Source organism: Bombina bombina, chromosome 6 (genome assembly GCF_027579735.1).
Source record: "Bombina bombina isolate aBomBom1 chromosome 6, aBomBom1.pri, whole genome shotgun sequence".
Taxonomy (NCBI): Eukaryota; Metazoa; Chordata; class Amphibia; order Anura; family Bombinatoridae; genus Bombina; species Bombina bombina.
The window spans coordinates 399,030,837-399,046,340 of NC_069504.1; the positions used below are offsets into that span (position 1 = coordinate 399,030,837).

Below are 15,504 nucleotides of genomic sequence, written 5' to 3' on the forward strand. Positions count from 1 at the left end.
ACTAGCATGAGATCTCCAAAAGTACAACAAGTATATGTACAGAGTCAGAGGGGAGCAAGTATGGATTCTTTAAAAGCACATATACAAGGGATGTACTAAAAGGAATGACAAGGGTGAATGACAAAATTGAATGCCCATAGACTATAATGGGATGTAAAATTAAAAGTGTTGAAGCAACAAAACTATGAGACATCAAACAGATATTTACCAGATATGTTCCCCAGGTACAGTAGCATATTTTGAAAATGAGATTATGTGAGATTATAGCTGCTTTCTATGGAATGACAAGGGTGAATGACAAAATGGAATGCCCATAGACTTTAATGGATTAAATTTAAAAGTGCTATAGCAACAAAAATACGAGACATATGAACTAGATATTTACCAGATATGTTCCCCAGGTACAGTAGCATATTCTGAACGTGAGATTACATCAGATTATAGCTGCTTTCTATGGAATGACAAGGGTGAATGACAAAATGGAATGCCCATAGACTATAATGGGATTACATTTAAAAGTGCTATAGAAACTAAACTATGATACATATCAAATAGATATTTACCAGATATGTTCCCCAGGTACAGTAGCATATTCTGAAAGTGAGATTACTTCAGATTATAGCTGCTTTCTATGGAATGACAAGGGTGAATGACAAAATGGAATGCCCATAGACTTTAATGGGATGTAAAATTAAAAGTGTTGAAGCAACAAAACTATGAGACATATCAAATAGATATTTACCAGATATGTTCCCCAGAACCAGTAACATATTCTGAAAGTGATATTACATCAGATTATAGCTGCTTTCTATGGAATGACAAGGGTGAATGACAAAATGGAATGCCCATAGACTATAATGGGATTACATTTAAAAGTGCTATAGAAACTAAACTGTGATACATATCAAATAGATATTTACCAGATATGTTCCCCAGGTACAGTAGCATATTCTGAAAGTGAGATTACACAAGGTAATAGCTGCTTTCTACGGAATGACATAATGGAATGCCCATAGACTTTAATGATATGTAAAATTAAAAGTGTTGAAGCAACACAACTATGAGACATATCAACTAGATATTTACCAGTTATGTTCCCCAGGTACAGTAGCATATTCTGAAAGTGAGATTACGTGAGATTATAGCTGCTTTTATGGAATGACAAGGGTGAATGACAAAATGGAATGCCCATAGACTTTAATGATATGTAAAATTAAAAGTGTTGAAGCAACACAACTATGAGACATATCAACTAGATATTTACCAGTTATGTTCCCCAGGTACAGTAGCATATTCTGAAAGTGAGATTACGTGAGATTATAGCTGCTTTTATGGAATGACAAGGGTGAATGACAAAATGGAATGCCCATAGACTTTAATGGGATTACATTTAAAAGTGCTATAGAAACTAAACTATGATACATATCAAATAGATATTTACCAGATATGTTCCCCAGGTACAGTAGCATATTCTGAAAGTGAGATTACTTCAGATTATAGCTGCTTTCTATGGAATGACAAGGGTGAATGACAAAATGGAATGCCCATAGACTATAATGGGATTACATTTAAAAGTGCTATAGAAACTAAACTATGATACATATCAAATAGATATTTACCAGATATGTTCCCCAGGTACAGTAGCATATTCTGAAAGTGAGATTACTTCAGATTATAGCTGCTTTCTATGGAATGACAAGGGTGAATGACAAAATGGAATGCCCATAGACTATAATGGGATTACATTTAAAAGTGCTATAGAAACTAAACTATGATACATATCAAATAGATATTTACCAGATATGTTCCCCAGGTACAGTAGCATATTCTGAAAATTAGATTATTTGAGATTATAGCTGCTTTCTATGCAATGACAAGGGTGAATGACAAAATGGAATGCCCATAGACTATAATGGGATTACATTTAAAAGTGCTATAGCAACAAAAATATCAGACAGATCAAATAGATATTTACCAGATATGTTCCACAGGTACAGTAGCATAATCTGAAACTCAGATTACTTCAGATTATAGCTGCTTTCTATGCAATGACAAGGGTGAATGACAAAATAGAATGCTCATTGAATATAATGGGATTACATTTAAAAGTGCTATATAAACTAAAATATGAGACATATCAAATAGATATTTACCAGATATGTTCCCCAGGTGCAGTAGCATATTCTGAAAGTGAGATTACGTCAGATTATAGCTGCTTTCTATGGAATGACAAGGGTGAATGACAAGATAGAATGACCATAGACTATAATGGGAATACATTTAAAATTGCTATAGCAACAACAATATGATACATATCAACTAGATATTTACCAGATATGTTCCCCAGGTACAGTAACTGCTTTCTATGGAATGACAAGGGTGAATGACAAAATGGAATGCCGATAGACTTTAATGAGATGTATATTTAAAAGTGTTGAATCAACAAAACTATGAGACATATCAACTAGATATTTACCAGTTATGTTCCCCAGGTACAGTAGCATATTCTGAAAGTGAGATTACGTGAGATTATAGCTGCTTTGTATGGAATGACAAGGGTGAATGACAAAATGGAATGCCCATAGACTATAATGGGGTTACATTTCAAAGTGCTATAAAAACTAAAATATGAGACATATCAAATAGATATTTACCAGATATGTTCCCCAGGTGCAGTAGCATATTCTGAAAGTGAGATTACGTCAGATTATAGCTGCTTTCTATGGAATGACAAGGGTGAATGACAAGATAGAATGACCATAAACTATAATGGGAATACATTTAAAAGTGCTATAGCAACAACAATATGATACATATCAACTAGATATTTACCAGATATGTTCCCCAGGTACAGTAACTGCTTTCTATGGAATGACAAGGGTGAATGACAAAATGGAATGCCGATAGACTTTAATGAGATGTATATTTAAAAGTGTTGAATCAATAAAACTATGAGACATATCAACTAGATATTTACCAGTTATGTTCCCCAGGTACAGTAGCATATTCTGAAAGTGATATTACGTGAGATTATAGCTGCTTTGTATGGAATGACAAGGGTGAAAGACAAAATGGAATGCCCATAGACTTTAAAGGGTTTTAAATTTAAAAGTGTTATAGCAACAAAACTATGAAACACATCAAGTAGACTTTTGCCAAATATCTTTACCAGGTAAAGTAGAATAATCTAAAAGTAAGATTATGTGGTATTGTTGCTGCTTTGTATGGATTCATAAGAGTGAATGACAAAATAGGATGCCCAACATAAGTGACTGATGGTGGCTATCATTGCCTGAGGCACGCAGAAATTGCATTGTGTTCCCGCTGAAATGAGAGACATATGCTTCCAAATTAGGTATTTTTGCTGTCATTAAGGGCTTAAAGAGACAGTCTACTCCTGAATTTGTATTGTTTAAAAAGATCGATACAGTACTCCATTTATTACCCATTCCCCAGTTTTGCATAACCGACACGTTTATATTATTAAACATCTTATCTCTTTGATTACCTTGAATCTAAGCTTCTGCAGGCTTCCCCCTTATTTAAATTATTTTGACAGACTTGAATTTTAGCTAATCAGTGCTGACTCATAAATAACTCCACGGGAGTTATCTATTTGGCACACATGAACTAGCAGTATGTAACTATGTAAAAACTGTCAATATGCACTAAAATAAGAGGGCCCTTCAAGGACTTAGAAATTAGCATATGTGCCTTCCTACTTTTAGCTTTGAACAAAGAATAACAAGAGAACAAAGCAAATTTAATAAATGTGAATTGGAAAGTTGTTTAAAGAGACAGTCAAATCCAAAATAAACCTTCATGATTTCAGAGATTGGAATATGTTCACTGCTGGTGATGTATCCCAATCAAAGTGCAGATTAATCCCCTTGAACGCTTTGCTAACTGCCACAGAAGGCCTATAGATACGTCATGTCTTCACTATACTCCCCTTGAATGCCCAGCTAACTCCCTAATACCGTCTACACCTACGGCATGACTTCGCTATACTCCCCTGGATTGCCCGGCTAACTCCCGCAGACTGCCTACACCTACTGCATGTCTTCCCTAAACTCAACTGGAATGCCCAGTTAACTCCTACAGAACGCCTACATCTACATCATGCAATCTACCTCACTAAGAAATTATACAAAATAACCTCACTATTATAACTTATACTATCTTATACTAGCTGCTGGTGACATCTCCCCTAATCCTGGTCCCCAGCAACTTCCTAGCCGTGTACATCTATGTGTACCCTTCCATAGACTCAGAAAACAAAACTCTGGTAACCTTACTCACATTTTTCTTGTATCTAAAGCCACTAACCCCTTCACTTTTGCACTCTGGAAATCTCCCTCTGTTTGCAACAAGCTCACTTCTATCCATGACCTCTTTATCTCCCGCTCCCTCAACCTTCTGGCTTTAACAGAAACCTGGCTCTCTCCCTTAGACACAGCATCCACTGCTGCTCTGTAACATGGGTGTCTCCACTTCAGCCACACTTCTAGGTCTGGTAATCGACAAGGAGGTAGTGTAGGTATTTTACTTTCCCCTCGTTGCACCTTTCAACAAATTCAACCAATCTCTTCCCTCACATTTTCCTCATTCGAAAACCACATGATTTGCTTATTCTCTCTATACGTGTTGCAGTCATATACCGACCCTCTGGCTACTCAACTCAATTTCTAGATCACTTGGCTGCCTGGTTACCTTATTTCCTCAGACACCCCTGCCCTCATTCTTTTTTGTCACAATGGACTGACTCTCCCACTCATAAAGGTGGTCACTCCCTTGACTGACCACCATCTCCTCACTTGCAACATCACCTCCCTCCCTACAACTCTCCCTCCGTCTACTCCTCACACCAAACTTCACAGAAGCATTATGTCTTAGATCAGCAACAGCCTGTTAATTCCCTCAAACCTCTCCTCTCATCCATCTCCTCCTTTTCCTGCCCTGATCAATCTATCTGCCACTATAATTCCACCCTTACATCGGTCCTTGACAATCTCTCTTACCATAGCTGGAAATCACACACTCATCCTCAGCCCTGACATACTCCTTTGACACGATATCTATGCAGATGTTTCCATACTGCTAAGTGGCACTGGAGAAAATCTCAGAGTTCAGCTCACTACAAGTTCATCTTGAGCTCCTACTATTCTGCCATTAATCACTATAAGCAACATTACTTCTCTACTCTTATTTTTACTTTCTTCAAACCCAAAATGTCTGTTCTCCACATTCAATACTCTTCTCCGCCCACCCCCACCTCCTAATACAACTTCTCTGTCAGCTCAAGAATTTACCAGCTACTTCAATAGCAAATCAACTCCATTAGAAACTAAATCAGCTCTCAACATACTTCCATTCTCTCACCTCCTCAAATGCTTGCAATCAACCACAACCTACATAGCCATAAATGTAGCTCTTTCTCCCCTGTAACTGAGGAAGAAGTCTCTGCACTTAAACTGTGCTCTCACCTCACTACCTGTCCCCTTGACCCTATCCCCTCACAGCTACTCCGCTCCCTCTCTTCTACCCTTACCCCTATACTAACACACATTTTCAACCTCTCACTCGGTATATTTACCTCATCTCTGAAACATGCACTGGTCACACCTCTCCTCAGAAAACCTTCTCTCGATCCAACCTCCCCATCCAACTAATGCCCTATTTCCCTACTCCATCTTGTCTCAAAGCTTCTCGAAAAGCTAGTATATGCACACCTATCCCATTTCTTTACATTAAACTCCCTCCTTGACCCACTGCAATCTGGATTTCGTCCCCATCACTCCACAGAGCAATCAAACAATTGTTACAGCAATCGTTAAGGTTACCATCGACCTATTTACTGCAAAATCAAAAGGCCACTTCTCTTTGCTTATCCTCCTTGATCTGTCCGTAGCTTTTGTTCACCCTCTATTGCTCCAAACCCTCCAATCCTTCAGCATTTGTGACACAGCCCTCTCGTAGTTCTCCTCCTACCTGTCTAACCGTAACTTTATTGTCGCCTTCTCTGGGGCTTCCTCTGCCCCATTACCACTTTCTGTTGGTGTACTGCAAGGCTCCATCCTCGGTCCCCTTCTCTTCTCAATCTACACGTCATCATTAGGTTCCCTAAGTCCCACGGGTTCCAATATCATTTGTATGCCGACGACACCCAAATCTACTTCTCTGCACCAGACCTATCTCTTTCCTTGCTAACCCGAAGTCCTCTCACTACCTCAAACTAAATCCCTCAAAAACTGGGGTCCTTATTTTCACCCCTTCTTCCAAAATCTCCACCCCTAATCTCTCTAACTGTCGACAGCTCCATCATTACCCCTATTATTATTATTATTATTATTATTATTCTTTATTTATAAAGCGCTGACAGATTCCGCAGGGCTGCCCATGGGTACAAGGATAACAGTACAGTGGAGAAACAATACGATAAGACACCTACCCTGCATGCCTGCTGTCTTGTGGTCGCACTTGACTCCGATCTTTCTTTCACTACTCACATTCAGTCATTGGCTAAATCCTGCCGCCCCAACCTTAAAAACATCTCTAAAATTAGACATTTCCTTACACAAGACACAAATAAGATTTTAATCCACTCTCTCATCCTTTCCCGCCTCGACTACTGCAATTCTGTCCTCTCTGGTCTCCCTAGCTGCCGCCTAACTCTTTTTGAAATCCATAATGAATGCCTCAGCCAGGCTCATCTTCCTTACACATCGCTCTTCATCTACTTCACCTCTCTGCCAATCCCATCACTGACTTCCTCTTGCCTCCAGGATTAAACACAAAATTCTCACTATGACATACAAAGCTATCAACTGCACTGCTCCCCCCTATATCTCAGACCTTGTCTCCAAATACTCTCCCTCCATCCCCATCGCCCTGCTCACGACCTCCTACTCTCCTCCTCTATTGTCACCTCATAACACTCCCGTTTACAGGACTTCTCCAGACTGGCTCCCATCTTGTGGAACTTTCTGCCTCGCTCCACAAGACTCTCTTCTAGTTTTAAGAGCTTCAAGTGCTCCCTAAAGACTCTACTGTTCGGGGATGCATACGACCTACGCTAACCTTTCTTTATACCAGTTCCTCTCCTCCATTGCTATCCCCTTAACTCCCTTAGCATGTAAGCATAAGAGTCCAGCTGTTTGTTGATCACCTTCTCAAGAGATGACTACAACAGTGAAACTCTTGGCAGGGCCCTCTACCCATTTGATCCCTATAATTGTTTTGTTGTACTCCGTCTTTGTTAATAGCGCTGCGGAATCTGTTGGCGTTTTACAAATAACCGATAATAATAATAAATAATAATAATAATATCTATGTAATATGTGTCATAGTTTTGTTGCTATAGCATTTGAAACATTACATCCTATTAAAGACTAGGGGCATTCCATGTAGTCATTCACACTTGTCATTTCATAGAAAGCCGCAATAATCTCACGTTATCTCACTTTTCAGAATATGGTACTGTATCTGGGGAACATATCTGGTAAATATCTATTTGATATGTCTCATAGATTTGTTGCTATATCACTTTGAACTTTACATCCCATTAAAGTATATAGGCATTCCATTTTCTCATTAACCCTTGTCATTCCATATAAAGCAGCTATAATCTCACATATTCTCACTTTCAGAATATGCTACTGTACCTGGGGAACATATCTGGTAAATATTTTATAGATATGTCTCATACTTTTGTTGCTATAGCACTTTTAAATTTAATCCCATTAAAGTATATGGGCATTCCATTTTGTCATTAACCCTTGTCATTCCATAGAAAGCAGCTATTACCTTGTGTAATCTCACTTTCAGAATATGCTACTGTACCTGGGGAACATATCTCTTATATATGTACTTGATATGTCTCATAGTTTTGATGTTATAGCACTTTTAAATGTAATCCTATTAAAGTCTATGGGCATTCCATTTTGTCATTCACCCTTGTCATTCCATAGAAAACAGATATAATCTGAAGTAATCTCCCTTTCAGAATATGTTACTCTGCCTGGGGAACATATCTGGTAAATATCTATTTGATATGTCTCATATTTTAGTTTCTATTGCACTTTTAAATGTAATCCCATTATAGTCTATGGGAATTCTATCTTGTCATTCACCCTTGTCATTCCATAGAAAGCAGCTATAATCTGAAGTAATCTCACTTTCAGAATATGTTGCTATACCTGGGGAACATATCTGGTAAATATCTATTTGATATGTCTAATATTTTAACTTCTATATCACTTTTAAATGTAATCCCATTAAAGTCTATGGGCATTCCATTATGTCATTCACCCTTGTCATTCCATAGAAACCAGCTATAATCTCACATAATCTAATTTTCAGAATATGCTACTGTACCTGTGGAACATATCTGGTAAATATCTATTTGATATGTCTGATATTTTTGTTGCTATAGCACTTTTAAATGTAATCCCGTTATAGTCTATGGGCATTCCATTTTGTCATTCACTCATGTCAATCCATAGAAAGCAGCTATAATCTGAAGTAATCTCACTTTCAGAATATGCTACTGTACCTGGGGAACATATCTGGTAAATATCTATTTGATATGTATCATAGTTTAGTTTCTATAGCTAATTTAAATGTAATCCCATTATAGTCTATGGGCATTCCATTATGTCATTCACCCTTGTAATTCCATAGAAAGCAGTTATAATCTGACGTAATCTCACTTTCAGAATATGCTACTGTACCTGGGGAACATATCTGGTCAATATCTAGTTGATATGTCTCATAGTTTTGTTGCTATAGCACTTTTAAATGAAATCCCATTATAGTCTATGGGCATTCCATTTTGTCATTCACCCTTGTCATTCCATAGAAAGCAGCTATAATCTGAAGTAATCTCACTTTCAGAATATGCTACTGTACCTGGGAAACATAACTGGTAAATATCTATTTGATATGTATCATAGTTTAGTTTCTATAGCACTTTTAAATGTAATCCCATTATAGTCTATGGGCATTCCATTTTGTCATTCACCCTTGTCATTCCATAGAAAGCAGCTATAATCCCTCTCTGAATCTCACTTTCAGAATATGCTACTGTACCTGGGGAACATATCTGGTAAATATCTATTTGATATGTCTCATATTTTAGTTTCTATAGCACTTTTAAATGTAATCCCATTATAGTCTATGGGCATTCCATTTTGTCATTCACCCTTGTCATTCCATAGAAAGCAGCTATAATCTGATGTAATCTCACTTTCAGAATATGTTACTGGTTCTGGGGAACATATCTGGTAAATATCTATTTGATATGTCTCATAGTTTTGTTGCTTCAACACTTTTAATTTTACATCCCATTATAGTCTATGGGCATTCCATTATGCCATTCACCCTTGTCATTCCATAGAAAGCAGCTATAATCTGATGTAATCTCACGTTCAGAATATGCTACTGTACCTGGGGAACATAACTGGTAAATATCTAGTTGATATGTATCATAGTTTAGTTTCTATAGCACTTTTAAATGTAATCCCATTATAGTCTATGGGCATTCCATTTTGTCATTCACCCTTGTCATTCCATAGAAAGCAGCTATAATCTGATGTAATCTCACGTTCAGAATATGCTACTGTACCTGGGGAACATAACTGGTAAATATCTAGTTGATATGTCTCATAGTTTTGTTGCTTCAACACTTTTAATTTTACATCCCATTAAAGTCTATGGGCATTCCATTTTGTCATTCACCCTTGTCATTCCATAGAAAGCAGCTATAATCTGACGTAATCTCACTTTCAGAATATGCTACTGTACCTGGGGAACATATCTGGTAAATATCTAGTTGATATGTATCATAGTTTTGTTGCTTCAACACTTTTAATTTTACATCCCATTAAAGTCTATGGGCATTCCATTTTGTCATTCACCCTTGTCATTCCTTTTAGTACATCCCCATATACAATGCTGGATTTTTCCACTAGTCTTTGACTAGTAAGAAATTGCAGCTGGCGAGTGAATATTTAGCCGACATTGGACTAGATTGTGGATGGAGTACAATCGCTTGGCGCAGTATTTAAATTACTGTGAATTTGTTTGCGCAAAATTCCGTAATGTATTCTTCCCATTATTTCTATAAGACGTTTTGAGCGTCAATATGCGTTCATATTACAAGTTGCGATCGTTCAAACGCAATCACATTTTACGACCAAACATTGGGCTGAGAAAAAAGTTGCACTAAGCACTCCTAAACCACCATGTAACCCACCTCAAATTACTCTGCTACACTATTAACCCCTAAACCCAACACTATAAACTCCCTACACTAGTAACCCCTAAACCGCCACCCCCCATCACAAACTACCGCCTAACCCCCCATTGGGAACTACTTGTAACCTATTAACCCTCTAACCACCACAACCCAATCGCAAACTACCCCCTAACCGCCCATCGTAAAAGACCTAACAGCTAACCCCTCCAAGACCCCTTACCTAAGACACCCTAAGTTACAAAAAAATAGACACTACCATTACAAAAAATAAAAAAACTCTAGCATTACACAGAAAAACATGACCAAAAGTAAAAAATCCTAACCAGTAAGACCTATCCTAAAACTAAAGTCCCCTTAAAAAACAGCCACCCCTATAAAAACCCTAAACTAACACAACTGCATTTGTCGGGCAGTGCCCTAGTTGAAGTAATTATCTCTTTTGCATAAATAAAACCTATCCTAAAACTAAAGTAATCCCCCACCTCCCACTAAAAAACAACCTGTCTTTCAAAAAAACTATCCTAAAAAAATGCTCTGAGAAGGGCAAGTAATCATAGCTCTTTTGCATTACAAAAAAAATCCTATCTTAAAAGAAAATAGCTACAAAAACCTAACTGGCAAGAAAAGTATGCCCTGAAAAGGTAATAATTGAAAACCCTATACTAAAACTAAAACAACCCATCCAAAGAAAAACCTGCCATTAAACCCCAAAAGTTGGTACTCACCAAACTTAAATCTGGCTCTTTAGGGGAGCAGCTATGGGTCCATGGCAGCACTCCTCAGGGGCTGTCCTCTTCAACCGTTTTCCATCCGATATCTATCCGATTGTCCTTCTTCATGCTGTCACTGCAGCACACTGAAGATTGAATGCAAGGTTCCCCTTATATAGGGGTGCCCTTGCATTTCTTTTGGCTGATTTTGGAATTCAAAGTTGTTACTATGTATTAAACATTTTTATTTTACAATCTCAAAGTGTTTCATATCAATTTAAGTGGCTATGTCATATATAAGCATTTTAGTTGTAGGTTGACATAAAAAGCAATCTATGGGAAATTGACCAGAATTAGTTTTTAAGTCAAACATTCATGTTTTCACATAGTCCAGACTCATGGTTATTTAGTAAAAACACATGCTGCACAACATGATACTAGTGATACATGAATATATACACAGATGGAATTCTATGCCCTCGCATTCAAAACAAATATTTGTGAAAATATGTAATGTCAGTTATTTTTATAGGATATCAGAGAATGTACGGGTCCTATAAGCATGCTGAATGACTTAAATGCTCAAGTGAAGGACAAATTCCAGCTTCTCAGGCTTAGAATACAGGTAAGTGGTTAATAATTTCAGCCACTAATGAACTACTTTTTGGACCACCAACTAAAAGCCATATTTGCTATATACATCTTAACTCCACACTTGAATAAGAAATCTTATATGCACCTGAGGAAAGACAGTTAAATTAAATCATTATTTACAGGTGAATCTCGAAAAATTAGAATATTGTGCAAAAGTTAATTTATTTCACTAATGCAACTTAAAAGGTGAAACTAATATAAGAGATAGACTCATTACATGCAAAGCAAGATAATTCAAGCCGTGATTTGTCATAATTGTGATGATTATGGCTTACAGCTCATGAAAACCCCAAATTCACAATCTCAGAAAATTAGAATATTAATGCAATCAATAAAACAAGGATTGTACATACCTGTAGAACAATATCGGACCTCTGAAAAGTATAAGCATGCATACTGTATGTACTCAGTACTTGGTTTGGGCCCCTTTTGCAGCAATTACTGCCTCAATGCGGCGTGGCATGGAAGCTATCAGCCTGTGGCACTGCTGAGGTGTTATGGAAGACCAGGATGCTTCAATAGCGGCCTTCAGCTCTTCTGCATTGTTCATTCTCATGTCTCTCATCTTTCTCTTGGCAATTCCACATAGATTCTCTATGGGATTCAGGTCAGGCGAGTTTGCTGGCCAATCAAGCACAGTAATCCCACGGTCATTGAACCAGGTTTTGGTGCTTTTGGCAGTGTGGACAGGTGCCAAGTCCTGCTGGAAAATGAAGTCAGCATCCCCATAGAGCTCGGCTGCGGAAGGAAGCATGAAGTGCTCCAAAATCTCCTGGTAGACGGCTGCGTTGACCCTGGACTTAATGAGGCACAGTGGACCAACACCAGCAGATGACATGGCTCTCCAAATCAACACAGACTGTGGAAACTTCACACTGGACTTCAAACATCTTGCAGTGTGTGCCTATCCATTCTTCCTCCATACTCTGGGTCCTTGGTTTCCAAATGAGATGCAAAATTTGCTTTCATCAGAAGAGAGGACTTTGGACCCCTGAACAACAGACCAGGTCTGTTTTTCTTTAGCCCAGGTAAGACGCTTCTGATGATGTTTGTTGTTCAGGAGTGGCTTGACAAGAGGAATACGACATTTGAAGCCCATGTCCAGGATCCGTCTGTGTGTGGTGGCTCTTGTGAAAGTCCCCAACACTTTTGAATGGCCTTTTCCTGACAATCCTCTCCAGGTTGCGGTCATCCCTGCTGCTTGTGCACCTTTTTCTTCCACACTTTCCCTTCCACATAACTTTCTATTAATGTGCTTTGATACAGCACTTTGGGAACATCCAACTTCTTTTGCAATTATCTTTTGAGGCTTTCCGTCCTTATGGAGGGTGTCAAAGATGGTTTTCTGCACAACTGTCAGGTCAGCAGTCTTTCCCATGATTGTGATTCCTACTGAACCAGACTGAGAGACCATTTAAAGGCTCAAGAACCCTTTGCAGGTGTTATGGCTTAATTAGCTGATTAGAGTGGGACACTTTGAGCCTAGAATATTGCACCTTTTCACAATATTCTAATTTTCTGAGATTGTGGATTTGGGGTTTTCATAAGCTGTAAGCCATAATCATCACAATTATGACAAATCACGGCTTGAACTATCTTGCTTTGCATGTAATGAGTCTATCTCATATATTAGTTTCACCTTTTAAGTTGCATTAGGGAAATAAATGAACTTTTGCATGATATTCTAATTTTTTCGAGTTTCACCTGTATATAGCACTTTACTACTAGTAATTCAGTAAGATTTCTCTTTTTTTTATTGGTATACTATAACAAGTCAAAGTGTGGTACTTTTATATCTGCATCCCTCCATATTGAAGCTTTTTACTTTTTAAAGACCTTTGCTATTGTTCGCTGGAGCTAGATTATAGGTTAAAGGGACATAAAACCCAATATTTTTCTTTCATGATTCAGATAGAATGTACAATTTTAAACAACCTTCAAATTAACTTCAATTTTCAAATTTTCTTTGTTTGAAAAGTAGGAAGTTCAGGAGCGTGCACGTGTCTGCAGCACTATATCGCAGTAGTTTTGCAATAATGTAGTGCTTAAGACATGTGCATGCTACCTATGTAGATATCTCTTCAACAAAGAATAACAAAAGAACAAACCAAATGTAATAATATATGTAAATTTCAATCTTTTTTTAAAACTGTATTCTCTAGTTCTATCTGAATGATGAAAGAGAACTTTTGAATTTCGTCTCCCTTTAATCTTACATACAGCATTAGCTTCTGTGCATGTGAATGTTATATATCAGTAAACACAATATTCTATACAATTGTTTGGAGATGTAATGAATTTATAACACCTAAGACCATACCTATGTACAGTATATACTCTACAAAATGAGTTGAGGATCCTTATGCTGAAATGTTACCATATACTGATTCTCATGATTTTGGAAATATTCAGGTAAATAGCACAGTACTATTATTTTCATTCTTAACTTTTTTATCATTGTGGGTTAGATTACAAGTGGAGCGCTAATTTACAAATGGAGTTCACAGTAGCAATTAGTGCTTATAAAATTAAGCAGAGATCAGATCCTCAAATGCCTTAAATACCCCCAAAATACAGTGTAATTAGTGTATTTAATTAAAAAATAAAAATTGTAGCACTTTTATTTTTTAATAAAATTACTGCACTAGGCTATATTTTGGGGGTAAAGTTGGTGGGAGTGCGGTATTAGAAACCCCCCCCGGCATATTGCTGTCTATGGGAACTGTGTGTTCCCAGTAAATATATATTTATATGCTTATATACATATACTGTATATTTATGTGTTAATATGTATATAAACACCTAAATATATATTTATATCATCATATATATTTACCCCCTTTACTGCGCTTAAGTTCTGTGCCGTCTCTGGCTGCATGAGAACGAGGCTCCCATTGGAGCCTATGGAAGAGCGCTCTTGTAAATGCAATGCTTCCGTGCAATGTAAACGTGAGGTCGCGTTCGCATTGCACCTCACTTGTAATATAAGCGCACATTTGCATGCACTGACATTACAAGGTGGAGCGCAAACATCGCCCTCACAAAAGCGATATTTAGCACTCCACTTATAATCTGGTCCTAAACGATTATGGTTCGTACAATATGTTGAATTAAACTACAAATGTTGAATGTTCCTCTTATGAAATATTTTTGATGGTAACTTTTATGAAACCTGGTTTTGTTTTATGATAGGATCTAGAGCAGATGGCTAAGGAACAAGATAAAGAATCAGACAAGCAGTCTTTACTTACGGAGATGGAGCGCCACAAGAAGCAGATGCTCAGGTCCGTATACATTCTAATGTTTTTAACTCATTAAAATTGCAAGATATTGACGAATTCTACCTGTGCCTGCCATTGGAATAATATACAGGCTTATACCATAAATGCAATCACTGTACAGTTATAAGGCTAGATCATATTTCTAGTGTAAACTTAATAAATGGTAGAATTAACAAAAAATTCTATTAACCCCTTAATGACCACAGCACTTTTCCATTTTCTGCCCATTTGGGACCAGGGTTATTTCTTTCATGTAATTAGCAAGAGTCCATGAGCTAGTGACGTATAGGATATACATTCCTACCAGGAGGGGCAAAGTTTCCCAAACCTCAAAATGCCTATAAATACAACCCTCACCACACCCACAAATCAGTTTTACAAACTTTGCCTCCTATGGAGGTGGTGAAGTAAGTTTGTGCTAGATTCTACGTTGATATGCGCTCCGCAGCAGGTTGGAGCCTGGTTTTCCTCTCAGCGTGCAGTGAATGTCAGAGGGATGTGAGGAGAGTATTGCCTATTTGAATTCAATGATCTCCTTCTACGGGGTCTATTTCATAGGTTCTCTGTTATCGGTCGTAGAGATTCATCTCTTACCTCCCTT

General features: G+C 37.6%; 1 protein-coding gene across 2 annotated transcripts in view; it reads left to right on the forward strand.

Moving 5' to 3' along the window:
• Window positions 1–15,504, forward strand: part of BNIP1 (BCL2 interacting protein 1) — a 74,261-nt gene that overhangs the window by 25,092 nt on the left and 33,665 nt on the right. Inside the window, exons 2-3 of one of the 2 annotated variants that reach the window (XM_053717137.1) lie at window positions 11,501–11,593; window positions 14,815–14,906. In XM_053717137.1, the coding sequence (XP_053573112.1) occupies window positions 11,501–11,593; window positions 14,815–14,906 (185 nt within the window). Of the gene's footprint in view, window positions 1–11,488; window positions 11,594–14,814; window positions 14,907–15,504 lie in introns of both variants that reach the window. The other variant, XM_053717138.1, reaches the window with a different exon arrangement.